The sequence below is a fragment of the Apostichopus japonicus genome, chromosome 15 (genome assembly GCF_037975245.1).
Source record: "Apostichopus japonicus isolate 1M-3 chromosome 15, ASM3797524v1, whole genome shotgun sequence".
NCBI classification, from domain to species: Eukaryota; Metazoa; Echinodermata; class Holothuroidea; order Aspidochirotida; family Stichopodidae; genus Apostichopus; species Apostichopus japonicus.
The window spans coordinates 14182721-14203102 of NC_092575.1; the positions used below are offsets into that span (position 1 = coordinate 14182721).

At 36.3% G+C, this 20382-nt stretch overlaps 1 protein-coding gene across 6 annotated transcripts in view; it reads left to right on the forward strand.

Moving 5' to 3' along the window:
• Positions 1 to 4055: 4055 nt before the first annotated feature.
• Positions 4056 to 20382, forward strand: part of LOC139980762 (phospholipid phosphatase 2-like) — a 46566-nt gene continuing 30239 nt past the window's right edge. Inside the window, exons 1-3 of one of the 6 annotated variants that reach the window (XM_071992666.1) lie at positions 4056 to 4289; positions 9641 to 9774; positions 18612 to 18772. In XM_071992666.1, the coding sequence (XP_071848767.1) occupies positions 4288 to 4289; positions 9641 to 9774; positions 18612 to 18772 (297 nt within the window). In that variant the 5' untranslated portion in view covers positions 4056 to 4287. Of the gene's footprint in view, positions 4290 to 4556; positions 4836 to 7303; positions 7554 to 9640; positions 9775 to 18611; positions 18773 to 20382 lie in introns of those variants that run through there. The other 5 variants (XM_071992669.1, XM_071992668.1, XM_071992670.1 and 2 more) reach the window with 5 other exon arrangements.

Sequence of the window (20382 nt, forward strand, 5' to 3'; positions counted from 1 at the left end):
AGACAAATTGGGGGCGCTATTTAAATCAAATGCTAGAATGGTCAGAGAGTTATTGTGACCAAGAGGCCTACAGGGATAATTTGGAAGCAGACAATGTAACTATTATCACAAAGAGAGAAAAATTTCTCTAATTCGATGTATGGTTAATTTGAATGTAACCTATGTTGACAAGCTAAACTTCCCTTATGATGTGTTTTCATCATGACAGATGTTCCTAAAATGTTTTACTTCCTGTCTTAGAAATCTTCATAATTGATTTTTATCCGTGAAATATGATAGGCCTACATCATTTGAATTTTTCATTAGTTTCCATTGTTCTTTGCATTTAGATTAACATTAGAATGCAGCCTTTTGTTGTAGAAATATATTTATTTTCCTTACATGAATATATGTTAAAATATTATAAAGAAACAGAACAAACATTTCCCTCATAATTGGCCTGATGACATCATTCGCTCTTCAGTTGCCAGATACATTCACAAAATATCATTAAAATTTCATATCTTCAGCTAGAACAACTGCTTTGCCAGAATGTATGTGTGTGTGGTTTATTTTACTACAGCAATAAATAATGTATCATTCTTGTTCATCATTGTGAAAGAAAAGTTGGTAAAAACTTGGCCCTAGCTGTAGAAACTGAGCAACATATAAGGTATTCCTTTCCTCCCATGTAATTGCCTAATTGACTTACGCACTAAATCGGCAAACGCTGGTCATTCATGGCACCTGTTTTTTTCCGTATCTTGCAGGCCATGTAGCGTGTTAGGTATATAGTATAGGCCTACTTCCATTTAACTTTCCCGTTGATGTACACATTAAATCGTCTAAGAAATGTGGTCTCTAAGTCTTTGTAGAAATTTTCACAACAAAAGAAGGTAGAAGAATTTGTTTCATGTCTGAGCCTGCATATTTTCGTCACTTTTAAAGAAGCCTAAAGTGGTCCAAAGTTGCTTCAATAATTGACCCAATTTTCACACCACATTTAACTCAAATTGTGTAATTTGACATCCACGCCGCAACATACCAGAATCTGTTTGATAATATATCGAATAAAAGTGTTCTCCTGTTGCTTTTCGGCACTTTTCTTGCTGCGGATTGATATCAACTCGATGATACGGCGTAAGCCTGTATGCTACCTTAAGCAATGAGCCTAGCGCAAAGACTATTTGTTACCATTTACGTTTTTATTAGATTTTACGACTTTGTCTTATCCTACCAAAGTAACGAAGAAGAGAGTAATGAAGAACTAAGTTGAAGAAACATCAAAATCCTCAAATATCAAAGCTAGTGGCACTATACCAACATATACTATTATGTAAATGTGACTGGTTTGAATACTCACCTGCATGCATATGGTACACTAAGCTGAACTATGCGATAGGGACCATGCATGGTTCCAATTATATTTATTTTCTTTTTCCAAGAAGGAAAAGAAAAAAAGTCTCATTAGAATGATTGTAAGTAAGGTATAGGTTTAAAAGATAGGCATTCAAACTCAACCAAATGCCAGCCCCTCTCCTCCCACCTTACAGAAAACCGAAGAAACAAACATAAATCGCCTTGAGGAAAAATGGAGGGGGGGGGGGGGAGGGCGGAGGGCGATAAGTTAAGGTGACCAGACGTCCCCGATTTTCGGGGACAGTCCCCGATTACAGTGTGCTGTCCCCGATAAACAAGTGTCCCCGAAAATGTCCCCGATTCGTCAAAATGTTCAGGAATTTCGAAAATATCACACATTATTAGTAAAATAATTGTAAAAACAATGTTTAGTCAAGTGTGCAGTCGCAGAACGGAACACGAATTTATGACACAAGCAACTCACAAGCTCTCAAAGAACCACGTAAAGTAAGTGAATTTCATCTAAGAAAAGCTCCTTTTTTTAAAAATAAAGTTGATTTAAAAAGTGCAAGCACCTTAGGCACTTGAAAATTTTCCCCTCCCCATATCAGTCACGTAATAAATGTCCCTGATTCCAGTCAGGAAAATATGGTCACCTTACGATAAGTTGCCAATTAAACATTTTGCAGAAAATTGTTCAATTGCTCAGATGGAATGAAGTGAACAATTGAACATACTTTCATGCAGTGGCGTCGTGCCCATTGGGGACCGGGGGGAACAGGCCCCCCCCCCCAAATTTTGTCAAAAGGTGTCATAAAATTTTGTCATAATTTAACAAAAAAAGTGTTTTCGAAATCGAAAAGTAGATTAAATAGTCAATTGCTCTTTGATGGTCGTTGCGGATTTTCCACACACCTCAATGACGACATACCGGGATTAGTAATGCCATTGCCTTTGAAAAATGAATAATAATAATCATTTCAAGTCACAATTAACCTGGAAAATAATCACTTCGTTATCGCACGTTTTACCTTAGGTTTCGCTACTTTCGCTTTTTCTGCCTATGTTTTCAAACGGCATAGCTTTTTCTTCACCCAGTCACTACTTCTCACGGGCATGGGCGGCGATCATGGATCAGCCAACATAAAAATGTTTCGATTTCTTAAATTTTGGGCGCTTCTGGGAGACGAGAAATTGGTAAACTGAGGAATAAATGGCGATCACTTCCTTCGAGAATATTTCTCAAAATAAAAAATTGCAGGAAATTTTTATCAATTTAAGGGGTGTTGCTTACTGCCATAAGGCACGGGAAGTGCCGTTTCCTGCAATCTGAGGGGTCCGCCAGACGAAAAATTTTCTTGTACGCTGCGCGCCAACCTGTGGTGGCGCTCCGCTTAGATAGTCATCACCTGCTCCACCCCCCCCAAAAAAATTATTTTCGCACGGCGCCCCTGCTTTCATGTGAGTGATAAATAGCCCAGCGCCCCCCCCCCCCCACCCTTCCAAAAGAAAATCATATTAAGCGCGCTAGGAAGTTGCACTGTAATTTTGGGTAATTCACTATGTCGTCGAATATAATTTGTTGAAAAAAAAAGGTTTCCCCTTTGTTAAATTAACATAGCTTTTGTAGTTATGTAGCTTTCAAGCAGATAACTCAGTTGCTTACTCACAGAGTGATTAATAAGTGTGTGAAGTGAGGGCCAGTGGGCACAAATGTATCGAAAAAAGTTCGGAACAAAAGTGCAGTCGCGAAAGATGGGTTGTCTGACTGACCGTATCGTTGACGAGCAGCGCGGGTGGGGGGTACAAGGCAGCAGTCGGAATTTTCTGGCTTCAAAACCCATCCAGTTGGAATTTCAGCCACTACACCCCCAATCATCAGGCCTTAGCTACGTCCCTGCATGGCTACGAGCCTACGGAGAGACATTGTTCGGTGGAACCAATCCTTCCCAGTGGCGTATATATTAGGACACTACCGTATCAAAACCTGTAGAGACAGAAAACCTGTTGGATTTGAGAACCGCACCGGCACGATTTGAATTTTGTAGTTGCTGTAGTGGCCAAGATGGGACATTTGAACTTCTATTTTTGAATGTTGGCAATTTGACCTCAAAGATTTTCGCCAGAAATTAAAAGGAAAAAAAAAATTCCACTGGCGTTACCGATCTTCGACTTGCTTTTAATTAAAAAAAAAATTAAAAATGAAAGTCTTCACTGTTGCCAACTGCTTTTATATTCTTCTTCTTATGTTTCATCTCTGGTATGTCGAAAATTCAAGACAATGTTTCATCTCGAAATTTTATGTCTTGAATTTTTTTTTCATGAAATATAGAGGGTTTTTCTTTCAGTCCTTTTATCGAATTTGCGAAAAATCTGTCAGCCTTGTATCAAATTTTGATCATTTCGAAATTTAGATTTTTTGTGTAAAATGTCGAGAAATGGACTGCAGCCAGCATTAGCTATATACTGCAAAGGAACTGTTAAATTATCCTTTTAATGCATCTCTCTGTTCCTATGCCTTTGTTTGTGAGGAAGCTGTGGGCTAAATATTCCGGCCTTAAAATCATAGAAATATATTGATTGTCCCATGTAGAGTAGAAACATTCCATTTCAAAGGGAAGAATTAGTGGCAGGCGGCGAGGGAAAGTTTATTTCCTAGAATTTCGAAAGTTTTGTTATAGCGCCAGCAGTTATGGTCAAGTTTTTGCTCATTTGCTCCTATATGTTTTATAGGACTTTTTGGACCAGAGAAGAAACATCGCAGCATGGACCTTTTCATTTGCATTTGAGTTATACGTTGGTTATAGTTCGCATCCCGATTCCAACATAGGTGTAATAGTCTATCGTCTATGCGGTGAAAAATGCCTTGAATATTTTGAATGGCTTGATGATTCTGTAACTGGACTCTTTTGAAAGCAATTCGACGCGCTTCGTCGCTTCAGAGAAAACATGTAAGTAGATCGTACTATTTTCTTACAAGGGCATTCTAACATGCCAACGAATGTAATAAATTCTTACAAGTATATTTCTTTAAGTTTGATGAAGTGCTACCCAACTCAAATTCCAAATACAAATTATTTGATTTAGGGTAGAACCCTTTTTTTGTCAAACTTGTGAATGACGTCAATTGTTTGACGGTTTTTGTTTACACTTGAGCAACTTCGAACCGAGGAATACAATAAAATATATTGCAAGCTGGCTAGCCTAGGTCCAAAGTTATGTAGAGAACTTGTTCCTTGCGGAAGTGATGGTACAGAAAAACTCTATCGGATCGAATTACTAAACGTTCTTGGAAACAGTACAAAAGTAACAAACACGGTTCTGTATTTGAGCCAGTGACTATGCAGTGAACCAAAGCAGTGATATGATGAATGCCTTCGTGTAGCAGGAAACACTTTTTAATACTGGCCAAGATCTTTCGTTCATCGCAGTTGGCATCTCATACGTTAACTTAGATACCGTGGTGGTAAAGAAAAGTAAACTAAACTTACGTACGTGTAGGTATACAGTAGGCCTAAAGTTACTAACGACGAACGTATCTAGTAAAGAGACTACAGATCCAACTAGCGTATTGTAGGTTTAGGCCTAAATGGACACTTGAGTGTTCCTGTGTTTACGCCGCCTAAGTATTTACAGCTATCTAAGTATCGGTATCAGAGTTGTTTATCACTTTTTCTAGTAGGCCTAGTCTGTTACCTCCATATATTTGTATGTATCTTTTAGTTGCCTAGCGTATATATGTCAACATTATTATACTGGGTGGGATTGGGATTAGCCTGTATAATGTGTGTGTAACATAAGCCATATAGGCCCCACATACTGCAAAAGTATGAGACACATTCAACTACACTATTTACATGACTAAGCGACATAGCTTTAATGATGAGGCAGCATTGCTTTACCTATCTATAGTCAATCAGTAGTACTATGTAGCTTGCATGTTGTGTTGGACTTGTGTTTTATACTTATTTAAAGTAACAGCTTATATGCCTAGCTATAATTGGCCCTAGGTATGTGGTGATTGTCTCTTAGAGGTCTTTTATAAGAATCTTTCCATGACATGTTTCTCCCAAACACCTCTGATCTGTTTTTACAAATGTTACCCCCAACCATCACACCCATCCAATCCCATCCTTCCTTCCCCTTTCCTTCTTCTACCCATCTCTAAAACCACATGAAGCTTTGGCTGTTACTATTGCCAAGTTTTGCTACTTAACTTTATTTGTTAATGCCCATAAAATCCCCAGAGTAAAATGTTTATCCACAATTTTAATTGTAAATGTCTTTTTTTTATATTTCATAACCTGTATCAGATACCCATGAATGTATTGAAAACTCTGGCATACCTCATGTACTGTATAAATAATAACATATTCTGTTAAAGACTTGTATCATTAAAATTAGAAAATATAAATACATTAACCCATGTTTTATATTGTTAGCAGATGTGTACAAATCATTTACACTAATAATACATAACTGTGTTGTAAAATATGTCTCAGTAGCTTGAACATTAATTATATTTCTTTCTTTTATAGTTTCTACATACGTCATTAAACTTTAATGCAAATTTCTGTGTTAGACATGTAATTGTACAAAGTATGGGCTTGTCATTTTATATGGTTGTTTACCATAGAAAATGTTGCTGTGGTACTGTACATACAGAATGAGTTAATTTCTGTTTCCTGACATGATGGGTCAACTTTAATGCACCTTGTGCATAATTGACAGTAACTCACATAATAAGTTCATGCCTGCAAAGTTGTAAAATGGTAAAAACTTGAGACTCAGAGTTTTATGTATTCAATGCCTCATGATGGGATCTCCAATTTATGTCCTGCTCATTTCTTTTAAAGCAGCATTTTTCGTTTGGTCGCCGTTTTCTATTTTTTTGACATGTCCATCGATTTTTTTACATATATCAATCACAAAACAGCAAACTTATATATTAGCCAAGTACTTCCCTGCCAACAACGTTAATTGGCGAGCAATTAAGGATATTTACAGATAATGAGAAAAGTGTCCACGACAAATTCCACATATAAAATTAATGGCATACACTTTCCCAAACCCACTAGTTTGAATTCAACCAATAAGAGATGCAGGTATATATATGAGCCGTTGCATAAAATAGATTCAAGACTTTACGTTGGTACAACCAGGGAGTTGCTATGGAACTCCCTGGTACAACTGCCATATGACTGTACACAAATCAAGGATGGTGTTGTATTACATACTGGTCAATGACGTTCGTAATGTTTAAATATTCATATTATAGGCGAGGTTTATTGGGATCCCAACGGAAAATATCTTGGAGAAAAAAAAAGTTGAAAGTTGCAAATTTTTCGACTTTTATGCCACCATTTGAAGTAAGATTTAAATAGATAAGAGAGATATATGTTTATCGTTATGGTATAGTGGAGTCAGTGAGGTTGACAAAAATCATAGAAAAGGACGCAAAATGCTGCTTTAAGATGTATGTAAATCAAAGTCAAGCAGATTTATATGGAGTTGTGGGTATTCTTTTTTTTTTCAAATTCAATGTTTTATCTCAAATTTGGAATCTTTTTAATTTAGGAAGTAAAATGTAAACATTTGAAAGTGAATATTAAAAACTGACAATAAAAACTTCAACAGCTGGCAATGGTTAACACCAAGAGTATAGCTTTCAGTTTCAGGGTTCATATTGATTAGCGTTATGAAATATACACAGTTATAGACAGAAATCCCGTCCCAAAAAGAGTGTTTATTAGTACAGAATAAATATTGTGTCGGATTAATGCACTATGGAGCTGAGCATTGCACCAGCATACTTTCTTCAATCATGCTGTTTAGCAACATGCCAGTTGATTCGTTGACGTAGAACCTATCAAATAGTTTTGAAGTTTAAAGAGTTGCTGGTACAAATTTTCTGTTCTTCATGTTGAACTGTTTCATTGTTATAAATACATATATCTGTGCTGAGTATTTTGTTAAATTGTTAGGAAGTCTTTGCCATCTGAGTGGAGACTAAGTGTTGTATAAATCAGGTACTGATTGCTTGCAACTTGTGACAACGCAGTCACAGCTGTCCTTGAAACATCCAAAAGCTACCCTTTGGTTTTTGCTTCCTGGCCGATAATAAATTCATCTTTGCCAAGTTGTAAAGGATATTATCAGATAGCAAGAGTCATGACTTTTAAGGAATGGTTGGATGATAAGATTCCTCTGTTAAGGTTAGTTAAAAAAATTGCACAAGGAAACATGTATTTTATTATACCATGTTCATCTAAATTTTCTTGTCAGTGGACGTTATATAGAGTGTTACATATATATAGATAATTAATTGAGTGTGCAGTGTGGTTAATGCATGTTTTGCAGGTGGACCAAATTTTATATACAGTACATAAGTAGAAGAGATTGTAATGTGTAACATCAATTATTGTTCGGCCATTTCAAAAGAGAGAACTTTGAGAAAAATATTTAAAAAGAAGTTTATCAATTTTTTTTTATTTCTACAGTATTAAACAGTCGTACTCTTACCGTACATCGTGTAAGTTTTGATGATCAAACTAAGGTTGAAATAATTGTTTCTCGATTTTAAACTACTGACCTACTTTAATATCAACTTTTAACCTCGTTAGACTGTCGACCTGTTTTTAAAATCATTGTAGGAAGTACAGGAGGACAGACAGTAGTGAGTACCAACTATCTGTGAACTTTTAAAAACGGAACATTTAGGTTCAGTTGGTTTTTAAGTTTAAACTGCGAGGACGTAGATTTTAGTCGTATACAGGGTCGTAATTTATCTGGTATCGCTGCATATTAATGATATATGCAAATATGTCCAAAGTGCTTAACTGAGACTATGCATTTTTTGCTGCAGTTGAACCATAGTATTTTATATGAGATAGAGCTAAGAGTTCACATCTGCTATATGCAAAATCTGAACTCTAAACTTATTCAACGATATGAAAAAGGATTTCAATCTCAGATGTGGTAAATTAAATTGAGCCATATATGTGTCAAAACCTGTAAAATCTACTGTGACCATATTTCAGCGTGTAATTCCTTACCGTCTGCATGGTCAAATTATGCTTGTATGTAAGAAGTACAGTGAAATCCACAAACTAATCTGTTCAGTTAAGCATAAAGTGCCAGTAATTAAGGCATTAATCAACTAGCAGGCGCTTGATGGTTATAAGTTAAATTGAACCTAGTGAAGTGTGGCATAAACTAATCATTTATAATAACACTCCATCACTTTCCATGTCTTTCAAGAAGAACATATGTATAGTATGGCACTATGAAGGTCAACAGTGGTGCCCCCAACTATGCTAGAAGGTGAAATAATGGTAACACATGTTGAAATTTCCAGATCTGCATATTAACTCCCACACTCAAATTTTTTTTCTTTCCTCATTGAGCCAATTATAAGTCTAAAAATAGACACTATATACAACACAAGGGAATATAATTTGGAGAGTCAGAAAACAGGTCTACAGGAAAGTTTTCATTTTGAAAACAAAATTTACAATTTTGATCGTAATAACATATTTTTCGTCTTGGGGTGGGGGGGGTGGAAGAGGGGCGAGTGCAAACCTGAAGATCTTAAAGTGACTGTCTGTGTCCAGATGGTCTAATGGTGCATTACTGATGTGTCAAACTCTACAATCTTTGGTCAGACATGTTGCATTAAAATCTGCATATCACTTCTTGTGCATAAAATTGTTGCATGTCAATTTCTTGCTCAGATTCCTGTAGTGAGTATATATGTCAGAAGATTGCATAAATTTTGAAACTGACCGGGGACATCGTAGGGGTCAGCTGTGCCAGTATTGGATGCGATTTTCATGTGCACGAAAATAATTGCTAGCAAATTAGTATAAAGGACATTTTGCAAGTTCCCTTTGCACTTGCCTTCACCCTAACATGTATTCTTTATCTTTGGGCACTTTTATGCCCCAAAATATGCTAGATATAATATGCTAGATATAATAGATAATGTTTGTATGTATTTTAGATTCTCCTGCAAGCCGGAACTCGCGAAGAAGCCATCATTGGCTTATAAGTAAAGCCGCAGGGCTGACCGAAGTCAGTCCCTTAGATTCATATTTAACGTCCATGATTAGGAATTGTCAACAACTCTGTAACTGGACAACATACATTAATCTTGGAGTGACTCGAACTCGGGACCTTATGATTGAAAGGCACAGGCGATAGTGTTAAGATGAAAATGAAAATGAAAATTTGAACCTATATATATATATAGGTTTACATACAGCAATTTCTCACCGTTTCTTACCTCTCTCTCTTCTTCCAGGTCACAAAACAACGGAAAGCAGAACGGGTCATCTCATGTTTACATCTTCACAAACGACCCAAAGGAGGATCAACAGAAGTGTAAGATGAATCTTATCGTCAAAATTATAACGGATGTCATAATCTGGCTCATTAGTAAGTATATACAGTATTTTAAAAACAGAATTGGTTTAACACATACATGTATGTTAAATTTAATTGAGAAAAAAAACAAACTTTATTTTAAGTTTACTTAATGCTACCTTTAAGAGTGTTATTATGAGATTCTGCATGTCGTCTCAAAATAACAACAATCGTTAGTTGGTCTTCACAATTCCTTTTGACGAACCAAACCTGGATTTCCCTCGTACTTTTAGAGAATCTTGAGAATTATCATGTTCAGAGGTTTACTACATAATGAGACAAGAGCTCAGTGAAACTACTGATCAAGTTCCACTTTGAAATTTGAAAGCAAGCCGACCAATTATTTCCATGACTAGACCACCAAAATGTTCCCATGAAGCACAGATACTCCATGATACCCAGGGTAGCATTTGCACTCAGCAGGGAGATAGTGGTGAGTCATGTACCACATATGACCATACCCTAAAGCTCTGTAGTCCCAAGTGAAAAGAGAAATGAGAAATCCAAATTATTCCTCTGGTATTGAACTTCGATTCAACTCATTAATTTAAAGGTTAAAATTCCATTGTAAGGAAATTGAAATGATTATCAGGAGTGAGAAATAACTCGTTATAAACAACTATTTGAATTTTCAGTGATGACTGTTGATGAGGGTGTTAGTATCTGATCGGTTTTGGGTTTCATACGAGTCCGCAATAAACCAGATTGTGGTCACGATCGGCGGAGAATAATTTCACTTTCAAATCTTTTGTAGCAGTTTTTGAAGGCTCTGAGCTTCTAGTCTTTATAACAGGGTTTCCCTCACTCCCTCCCCCCGCCCCCACGAACCCCCTGTGGATGTCAGAGTTGTCCACGAAACCCCAACTTTTCGAGACACGATTTGAGTCATTATTATACTATAATACGCATAACAGTGCTTCGTAAAAGATCAAGTTCATAGTGTATTATTGTACTGTCATGTGTACACCAACTTAATCAAAGTCATAGGGCCTGTGTCTGTTTCATAATTCAGTTATTTATCACATGCACGATACGGTACTTCTATGGCAACATATGCATATGGAACGTGAAAAGAGTTTGTCGATAGGTGTGACTTTTGTACATTACTAAATTATATGATATATCAGATTTTAGTTCAACAAAAAGTACTCTAGTTTTGACTTTCAGAAACGTCTCACAAAACCCCTAGGATGGACTCATGCACCCCCTGGGGGTTCATGCACCCCAGTTAGGGAAGCCTTGCTCTATAAAATGCTGATCTTTCCTCTGTTTAGGAAGTAATCTAGATACATCTTTGCACTGGTATAGCAACTCGACTATTTTGTGACATAGCATTTTGCGATGGGATACTGTATAAATCATTCCCTGCTTAGTCAACCAATGTTTGGAAGTTTTGGGTAACTTCATTGTTCCTGGTGGAAATTTTCTAGGTAAATTGATCATGTACAGGTAAGTCTTTCTAGTTCTTTCCTGCACTTTGAGTACCCCCAAATTGCGATGAAGTACTATTCAAAATGTGAACTTTGTCGATGTCGTTCGGCAGTAGATACGACAATCCTAATTTTCCCTTTGGAAGAAAGGTAGAAAGTTTGTTCTTGGCTTTATTGTACTTCTAATAATGGGAAGTAGGAAATCCTGCATTCCCATTATCGGGTGCTTGGTAAACAACGATCTACATGACCGAGCAATTTTAACCAACTGGTGTAACGATTCGTTCATTCTATGACTTTGGATCAAACCACACTGTGGTGAAAAAAACATCATTACAGGCCAACTTAAAAAATCACTGAATTTGAAAATCCTTAAGCTTGCCTGCAGAAGTAATTGGGCGTGGCAAGTTGAGCGGAAGGAATCTCCAGAAAACTTGAAGAAATTCTGTTTTTTTTTTAAATTTTTAAAACTTTAAGCAGTTTTTGGCCTGCTAAAATTTAAAGACAAGACTGATAGAAAGCCGCCTGGAAGAAAAAATAAACAAAATCTTTACAAACCAATCGCCCCCCCCCCCCACGTGTTCCCATTCCCATAGAAAACAACCCCTTTTTTTTTGAAGAAAGAGAGAAAGGTGGATGTTGTATTAAGTACAGTAAGTATATTGTCGGCCTGAATGGGTGGGCATGGCATCTGAATGACATTTCACCTTTCCTTGGTGATACTGGGTGTTTGTTTTCTGCTCAGACGACCCCTCTGACACTTAATTGTCTGTACCTTCCTTCAAAACCATATGATATTCCCTGCCCCGCTTCCTACCATATAAGGCGTGCTTTTTTATCATAATATGGTAGGACTGGGTATTATTTTAAACCAAACACTACACCCTTGCATGAACAGGCTGTTGACTGACACAGGAGACTCAATTTTCCATTCACACATACCTGAGGGAATTTTACAAATGTAAAAGGGCTTTAGTTTTCTTTGTTTTAACCACCAAAATCAATTTATATGATCACTCTTCATAGTTGATTTAAGAGTCTGCAGACTACCAAGAAATGTTTCTTCACTCCTGAACAATGAGGTTTGTGAACTTTCCCCTGACACCCACCCACCTGAGGATATCCAACCGCAGATCACACAGAATATGAAGAAACATTTCTCATTTCCTTATAACGGTATCTATATGAAACCCTTTGAAATAGATCCCAGAGTAAAGGGTAAAAATTGTTAACCATTGAAATCATCAATGACATTGTTATTTCTGTAAATGGAATTGCACTTTTCAGCAAATTAAGAACAATATATATTCATTTGCCTTCAATGTCGTTTACCTCCATTTCATTTAACAAAGTCTGTTCAAAGTATCTCTTTCAAGATCCGGCTTCAAAGGAATCACAAATGATTTTGAGAACTTGGTTAACATCATGTTTGATCTCTAGAGTAAGGCAAATATGTCACCATAACAGAACTAGTATTGTTCGATACAGGTGACAAATGCCTACAGTGGAATTACGACCTTCCTTATCGGACATACAATCAGCGACCATAGCCTAGTGGTTAGGGTATCCATATATAAAGCGGGAGGCCCAGGTTCGAATCCCGGTGGAGGCTGGAAGTTTTTTCACTGTTCTGGATTTTTCAACTCACTACGATTTCAATTATTTGCGGACCACTAGGCTATGGACACTGATTGTATGTCGTAATTCCACTATATATGCTGACTTATTATTACTATAATAAGTTGAACAATATGACTGTGCTTTTATTATCATGTACAGGTATTGAAAATCTCACTATAATAAGATGCGTCACGGTATGGGTTACCATGGCTACAGTCATGGTTGGATTGTATTTTACTGTAAAATTATTCCCTTTAGCCTCTTTCTGATTCACCCCGATAAATACAAACAAGTTATAGTTTAATTTTAAGCAGCTGTTTACGACATGTCTAAAAGGTTTTATTTACATGAGTGGCGTGACCATGTAATGTATATATTCATGTATTCGTTAACCGAATGAAGAACGAGCATGTATGTTTACACAAATAATATGTTTGGGTTGAATTTGTTAGCATCCAGTTTGCCACTTTCATAAACAAATAATTAATGCAACAATTACAATACTGCACTTTAACATGAGCCATTGCAATATCTGTCGGCTGCTAGAACTATTAAAACAGTATACTGTAAGTGTTAGTGTTTGGTGCATGATGTCTGTAATGCCTTTTCTCTTTTCAAATGAAAATATTTAGATTTATCAATTATTAAGACTTGATTTAAAGTCAAAAGCATACCATTGAATGTTTCATTTCAGAAATCTCTAAACGGTTATGAAACCATGCTGAAACTTTCATTTTTTTTAAGTAATGGAATGGAATGTATGAATCTTTAGAGGTCAGAGGGTCACATCCTGGCTTCTGAATAAAGGTAGCTGTGTCTTAAAATTAAAACACCCACTGATATTGTGACTGTCTAGATGTGGTAAAAAATAAGAACGTAAAATAAATCAAATAAATTGAATAGAAATATGTTACCTAAAAGAAAACTGATAGCCCATTGTTACTTAAGAAGATTTATAGCCCAATGAGGGTAACATGATAGCAATGAAATTTTTTATTTCTGCGCAAGGTATAATAACCACAAATATGAGTTTTATGAAACTGTTTATCCTCCTCCTCCTCCTCCTCCTCCTCCTCCTCCTCCTCCTCCTCCTCCTCCTCCTCCTCCTCCTCCTCCTCCTCCTCCTCCTCCTCCTCCTCCTCCTCCTCCTCCTCCTCCTCCTCCTCCTCCTCCTCTTGTCTTCCTGTAAGGTAAGGCTATATATATAAAAAAATATGAATTTTATGAAACTGTTTATCCTCTCCCTTTTCTTTTCCTTCCTCTAAGGTAAGGCTATTTATTAAACCACGGAGCTATAAACAGATTATGCAAAGGAGTGAAACACATTTTTTTCCAGTAAAAACTGAAACTGAAAATGGTGAACCTCTTGTTTAATGTGGAGGGAACTTCTATGATTGGTCGATATTCCCAAAGGTCTCTCTGGTAGAAAAACATTTTACGTGATGGTGAATCAACAACATTTGTGGTGGTACCCCCTGAGGCTGATATCTCAGTACCAATTAGATGATTGAATGTATGAAGAGAAGCTGATATAAAAATTGTCCACTGCATGAAATTTGTTGTTTTTCCCCTTCTAAGAAAAAAAAAGTTTTAATTTGGTATGGGGGTCTAGGGGAGTTTGAGAATGGAAGTGCTGTTTGCCTTATTGAGTCTTATACATTTTTTGACAGGGTTGCAGCGTAAAGTAAAAAACCTTGAACCCAATAGGTGCCATTTTGATATTTTAATTTAGATGGAAAGTAATATTGGTTGACTCACTCTCTCTCGCGCGTTTCAGTTTCGTGGTGATTCTCTGCTTACAGTTTGGTTGCATGTGATCATGGCATCAAACAGTGATGATCAGTTTATACTAAGAGATAGAGATTTTAAATACTGTATGTCAGAAACTGGAAAATGTCAATGCATCTCTAAAATGAAAAGAAAAATAGCAATAAAATATATATAATATTGACAAACAATATGAGAAGGAAAGAAGGATAAAGAAAAACAAGCAAAGAAAGATAAACAAAATAATAAAATAAAATGTGGACACAACATTTTGTGAATTTTTGTTTATTAGTCTTCATTCTTCCATGAAGTAATATCAACAACATATAGTAAGCGCCACCCCCAAACAACAGCAAGATAAAAAGATACCAGCATAAAGCAGCCTTTTGAGAATTATTGATTTACTCAAGCTGCTAAAAATACCATATTTACAATACATATAGACCTATATATAGTTTATTAGCTTATACTGTACATACAGTAAGTAAGGTAAGCCAATCATTTCATTTCCAAATAATGAAACAAAAGTCAAAAATATATTAAAAAATTTCAATTTGCATGAAAATTGAAAATGGTTCAGACTACTTATATGGTCGGGTTGGATGTGTGCCCCATTAACGTAGGGGCAGGAAAATATTCTATGTCAAAAAATATTTTAAACAATTTCAATTTGCATGCATGCAGTAAGTGATACATGTTGTTTTTTTTTGTTGTTGTTTATAGTACTACGTTTCAAAGTGTTTCAGCTCAAAAAAAAGGTTGACCTGGATATAATTTAAGTAAATATTCATTTAGTGTTGCACTGTGTATTAATATCATAATTTGTAATCCGAGCACCGCGTACAGTATATAAATACTGTACTTGGTAGGTTTGGTAAGGTTGCCTAAGTTTATGTCAAGTCAAAGATCTTGAGCTATACACTCAATAGTTGTCAAGAGGGATAATTGTTTCATGTTAGGCTGCAATCTTTGCCTCACACAAGTCATTCAGTATATAAATACTGTACATGGTAGGTTTGGTAAGGTTGCCTAAGTTTATGTCAAGTCAAAGATCTTGAGCTATACACTCAATAGTTGTCAAGAGGGATAATTGTTTCATGTTAGGCTGCAATCTTTGCCTCACACAAGTCATTCAGTATATAAATACTGTACATGGTAGGTTTGGTAAGGTTGCCTAAGTTTATGTCAAGTCAAAGATCTTGAGCTATACACTCAATAGTTGTCAAGAGGGATAATTGTTTCATGTTAGGCTGCAATCTTTGCCTCACACAAGTCATATTGTTTACCATTGTGTGGGTTTCTCTTATTCATCCGAGAGATCATATCGATTGGGTATCATTCTGTGTACAAGACATTCTACAATGTGCACTGAGCTAGTAAAATTAATTCTAGTACAATAGGTATATAACATACAAGTTGACAGTTAAGCTGTATGGATGGATTCATTGACCAAGCTGCACAAATCCTGTTTATAATTTTAATTTCCTGCTTCCTGAAGTCTAAATCAAGTCGATAAGGAACTGTTTAAAAACTTCATTGTTAATAGAACAATGAGTTCAAAGGAGGGCTGCACAGGTGCTTATTAAAATAAACCCTATCTTCCATATGATACTGTAATTAAACTATAAATTAAACTATACATACATACATACATACATACATAAATAATCACTGTACATGTCTATACTCTCATTTGACAAAGTACATTACTGCATGCCATATACATAGTGTGTGCAATGTCTAGCATGCAGCTCTATAGTACAACTTACATGTACAGTATACAGTATACGCTCGAATTGAGTTTAGGGATGTAACATTTCAAGTTTAGGATATACAGTATATATATATCCTTAACTTCTCTATATGTAGACCTAATAAACTCCAGACGATTGCATGATAATTGCTACACATAGTAACTTGAGGTACAGCTAGAATACAGCATGTGTCGTTATGTACACTGCATACAATGTAGATTTTGTTTATCCACCACAGTTGGTTTAAAACAATTTGTCATTGAGAAAGGCAAAGTTTTATACTATACAGTGCAAATTATCATACATGTAAGCAATTAACCACAAAGCAAATTAACAGACAGCTATTTGTGCCTGTATATATAGTACATGTATCCCGATGACCTTATATGTACATGTGCAGAGAGACAGACAATGTACAGTAGCTATCATATCAATTAACACACTTTATACATCATTGCATTCCTCTCAGATCTGTGGTATAGGTAATGCTATGTGTATATAGATCTGATATTGTTTTTAGTTATCTTATCTCTGGAGAATATATCTCTCCATGCATGCATACATGCATGCAAGGAGATAAATTCCAGTTTTTATCTCAAGGGGGGGGGGGGGGGCGGGAGGTAGTGGGTACAACCCTACTGTATATACATTATGTCAGGCGGTTTCACGCTTTATTAACGTTTGAGATTATTAACATCTGCCTGATCAATAGTGTTACATACAGTATTAATAGTACCTTGATCTTTTGTTTGTCGGTATAATTGAATTGAAGTCACTGTGCAGTAAAACAAAATGAAATTTTGATGAAGAGCACAATTTCATTAAAAAAAATAAAAAGAAAAAGAAAGACAAATATTTAATCCAGAGGACTGAATTTACATCCCTTATAATATGAACCCTTGATAACAAAAAGGCTACGTTCACAAAATTATGAACATCATGCAATAGTTAATTGTTGTTCCAAGTTACCTGTCCAATAATGTTACATACAGTGTGTAGGGGATAAATCCTGTCTGAGCTTCCTGTTCACTTCATGTAGGAAACTTATAGGAGAAAATTATAAAGATATATATATATATGTAAAATGGATAAAATTCAGTGTGGTAGGCAAGCCATCCTTCCCTTCCTTCCCCCATCCTCCCAACCCCCCCCCCCCAAAAAAAAACCAGACAGTAACTTTCAAAATATGGAAGCAGAAAAAAATATATCAACAGTGAAAACAAGGGAACAGGAGACAAAATTAGGGAGAGATTGACTTCAGCAGGGGGTGGGGTTGGGGTGGGCGTTGGGGGTGGGGGAGTGGGATAGTGTACTATCTTCAATTTTGTAATATATTACAGTATACTGTTCTCATTGTAACCGCTGTGTGCATGGTAGTTTATGCCAATGTGGCCATGTATTTTAAATAATGTACTGTACCTAAGAACTGATTGACATACATACATATCACAGTAATATAATCAGAGCTCCAAACAAACTTTATAATCATTGTCCAGCTATTTCAGGGTAGTAGAATGCTTGTAATATGTTAACATGCCCCTAAAAAGAGGCTTTGTCCTGGGAATATGAATTGTACTTTTTATAAACCATTAAGGCTATATATATATAGGCTATATATGTGAAACTGCAGTAATAAAATGGCATATAAAAACTGAAAATTAATTCTCTACTTTCCAGACTTCCTGTATGTATGCATTTGCTCATGCATTCACTAGCTACAGTAACTTGATAACATTCACATCTACAGGAAATGCGGTTGACCATACTTTTACTTATTAGTAGAAAAGTTGGACTAGCAGGATTTTTTTCTTTTCGGCTCTCTAAAGAAAACACTTTGGGTTAAGTTTTGTGGGACATAAAATATTTTGCATTGGGCTACACCGTAGTTAATTAAATCAGTGTCTAATTAAAAACCAGTTAAATGGTTGTAAACACATATAGATTTGTCAGATAAACTAGATGACAACCAATATATTACTTAGCTTTGTCAAATATGACACAAAATTACATTAAAACTTGTGGGGAGTGAAGACCTCTTTAAGAGCTCATCAGTATTGGACCCTCATTTTAGCAATGATCAACCAACCCTGAGCTGTGTACATTTAACAGGGGCCTTAACGTGTCAAATAAATTGTAAAATATTTCAATCAGTACATACAGTACCCAACAGACTTCTCCTTTAATAGTCTTCCTAACTCGGGAGTGACTCTCAAGCATGAAACTTTAGAAATATGACATAAATTAAATGTTCATACATATATTTTTCGTCATTCAACAGTCGGATGCGTGGGCCTGGGCTTGGAGCTTGCAGCATCACCGTCTACCCCGTACCAGAGAGGTTTCTATTGTGACGATAGCAGTATACGATACCCATACCACAGTGACACCATCAGCACAGCTCTGCTGACCGGTGTCGGCCTTGGGATACCCATTGTTACCGTAAGTGGAAGACTTGTATTTAATCTGCCTGTCTGATCTTAGTTTGAAAGTCGAACTTTGCGAATTTTGTGGAAGGAAAGGACTAGTACCTTGAGGAGTTTGTATGTACACGTGTGCTACTGTACATCACTCATGTTCCTTTGATATCACCTGAGCATTTGACTTGAAATGGCTGTCGTGTCATCCATCCTTAATCCTCAATCCTAAAGATATAGTAACAACTTGGAGGGGAAGATCTTTGGCAGAGCCCTAGACACAAGCAGCTGGGAACCTGTGGCTGCCAATAACCTTCATAGCAATCAAGTTCATGCTGACATGGTGGCACCATCCATGCTGCAATTTTGCCACCACTGAATGTTGATGTGATCCCTGGCCATCCTCCAACCCCCTTTCCTTCCCCCACTCCCCTTCCTCCCAATCTCAATCCTGTGTCTCAAACTTATGTGTCCCAAACCACTTTTGGAGACTGAAGAATTCTCACCAGGATTAAAGTTTGCTGATGTTATTATCTAGATCATGGGATTAGCAATTGTAATTTGGGATTCATATAATGTTAAAATGCAAATTAATTGAACTTTGACATATGGCATTGCATATGTACACTGAATCACATCAAATTTAATTTTTACTCCGAAAGGAGCTTCAAATTGCACCAGAGATGCCCAAAAATGGCAGGTTTTCTGATTATCTAATTAAGCTGGTTTTGGGCTCTAGATGAGGAGACCTTATATTTCAGCCCTGAGTATGGCATATATGGCCACCAAAAAAACTATATTAAGATGATAACACTAATTAAATACCAAACTGTAACAAGTTAGTGTTACCTGTGTTTAAATGCTGTGAGGATTTTATGATAAACAAGACATATGAACTCCATAAAAGACATGCTGGAAATTTTATCAACCCTGATAATACCTGTCCTGTTGTTAAATAGACCAGTTGTTTATACTATGGATGCCTTTGACATACGCACTGTGTTTATTTGATTCCTTAGCTCACCCGCAGATAAAGTATGGGGGTTAGAAAGAGAATATAGGGCACAGTCCACAGGAAGGCCTTGCTTGTCAAGGGAACTGAAAAGAAAGGGTTCCTTGTGAAAAACTTGAACAGGTCTAATAACAACATCAGCCTGAATGAATATCATGCATTTATTTTCCATTAATGGCCTATGGGTGAACCAACTTGACATGGCAAGCGCCCTAAAAAATTCCCTTAGATGAGGTATACCTGGAAAATAACATGATTGATACCCTGGGGATAATATTATGTATCTAAAGCCAGCTGCTTTTTCAACTGTGCTAAAAAAGTAGGCATGTTTATGTAGTTCCAATTTCACTCCTTATTTGATAATAAACACGGCCTTTGTAAGTATCGGCATAATTTTCATTTTCGTAGGGTCTCGATCCCCCGAGGGAAGCATATAAATGCATAAAACTTGATAAGAATGAACAACATGTGAATGGCTATATATATTTGCACATCATGGCAGAAATGTTAACCTTGGCTGACACCTCCTCTTATGATATCTCTCATTAGACCCCATAAAACCAGCAGGCTATTGGTAAAAAAATTCTGAACTTTTGTGCTGAATTACTTCAGGTCAAAGCTTT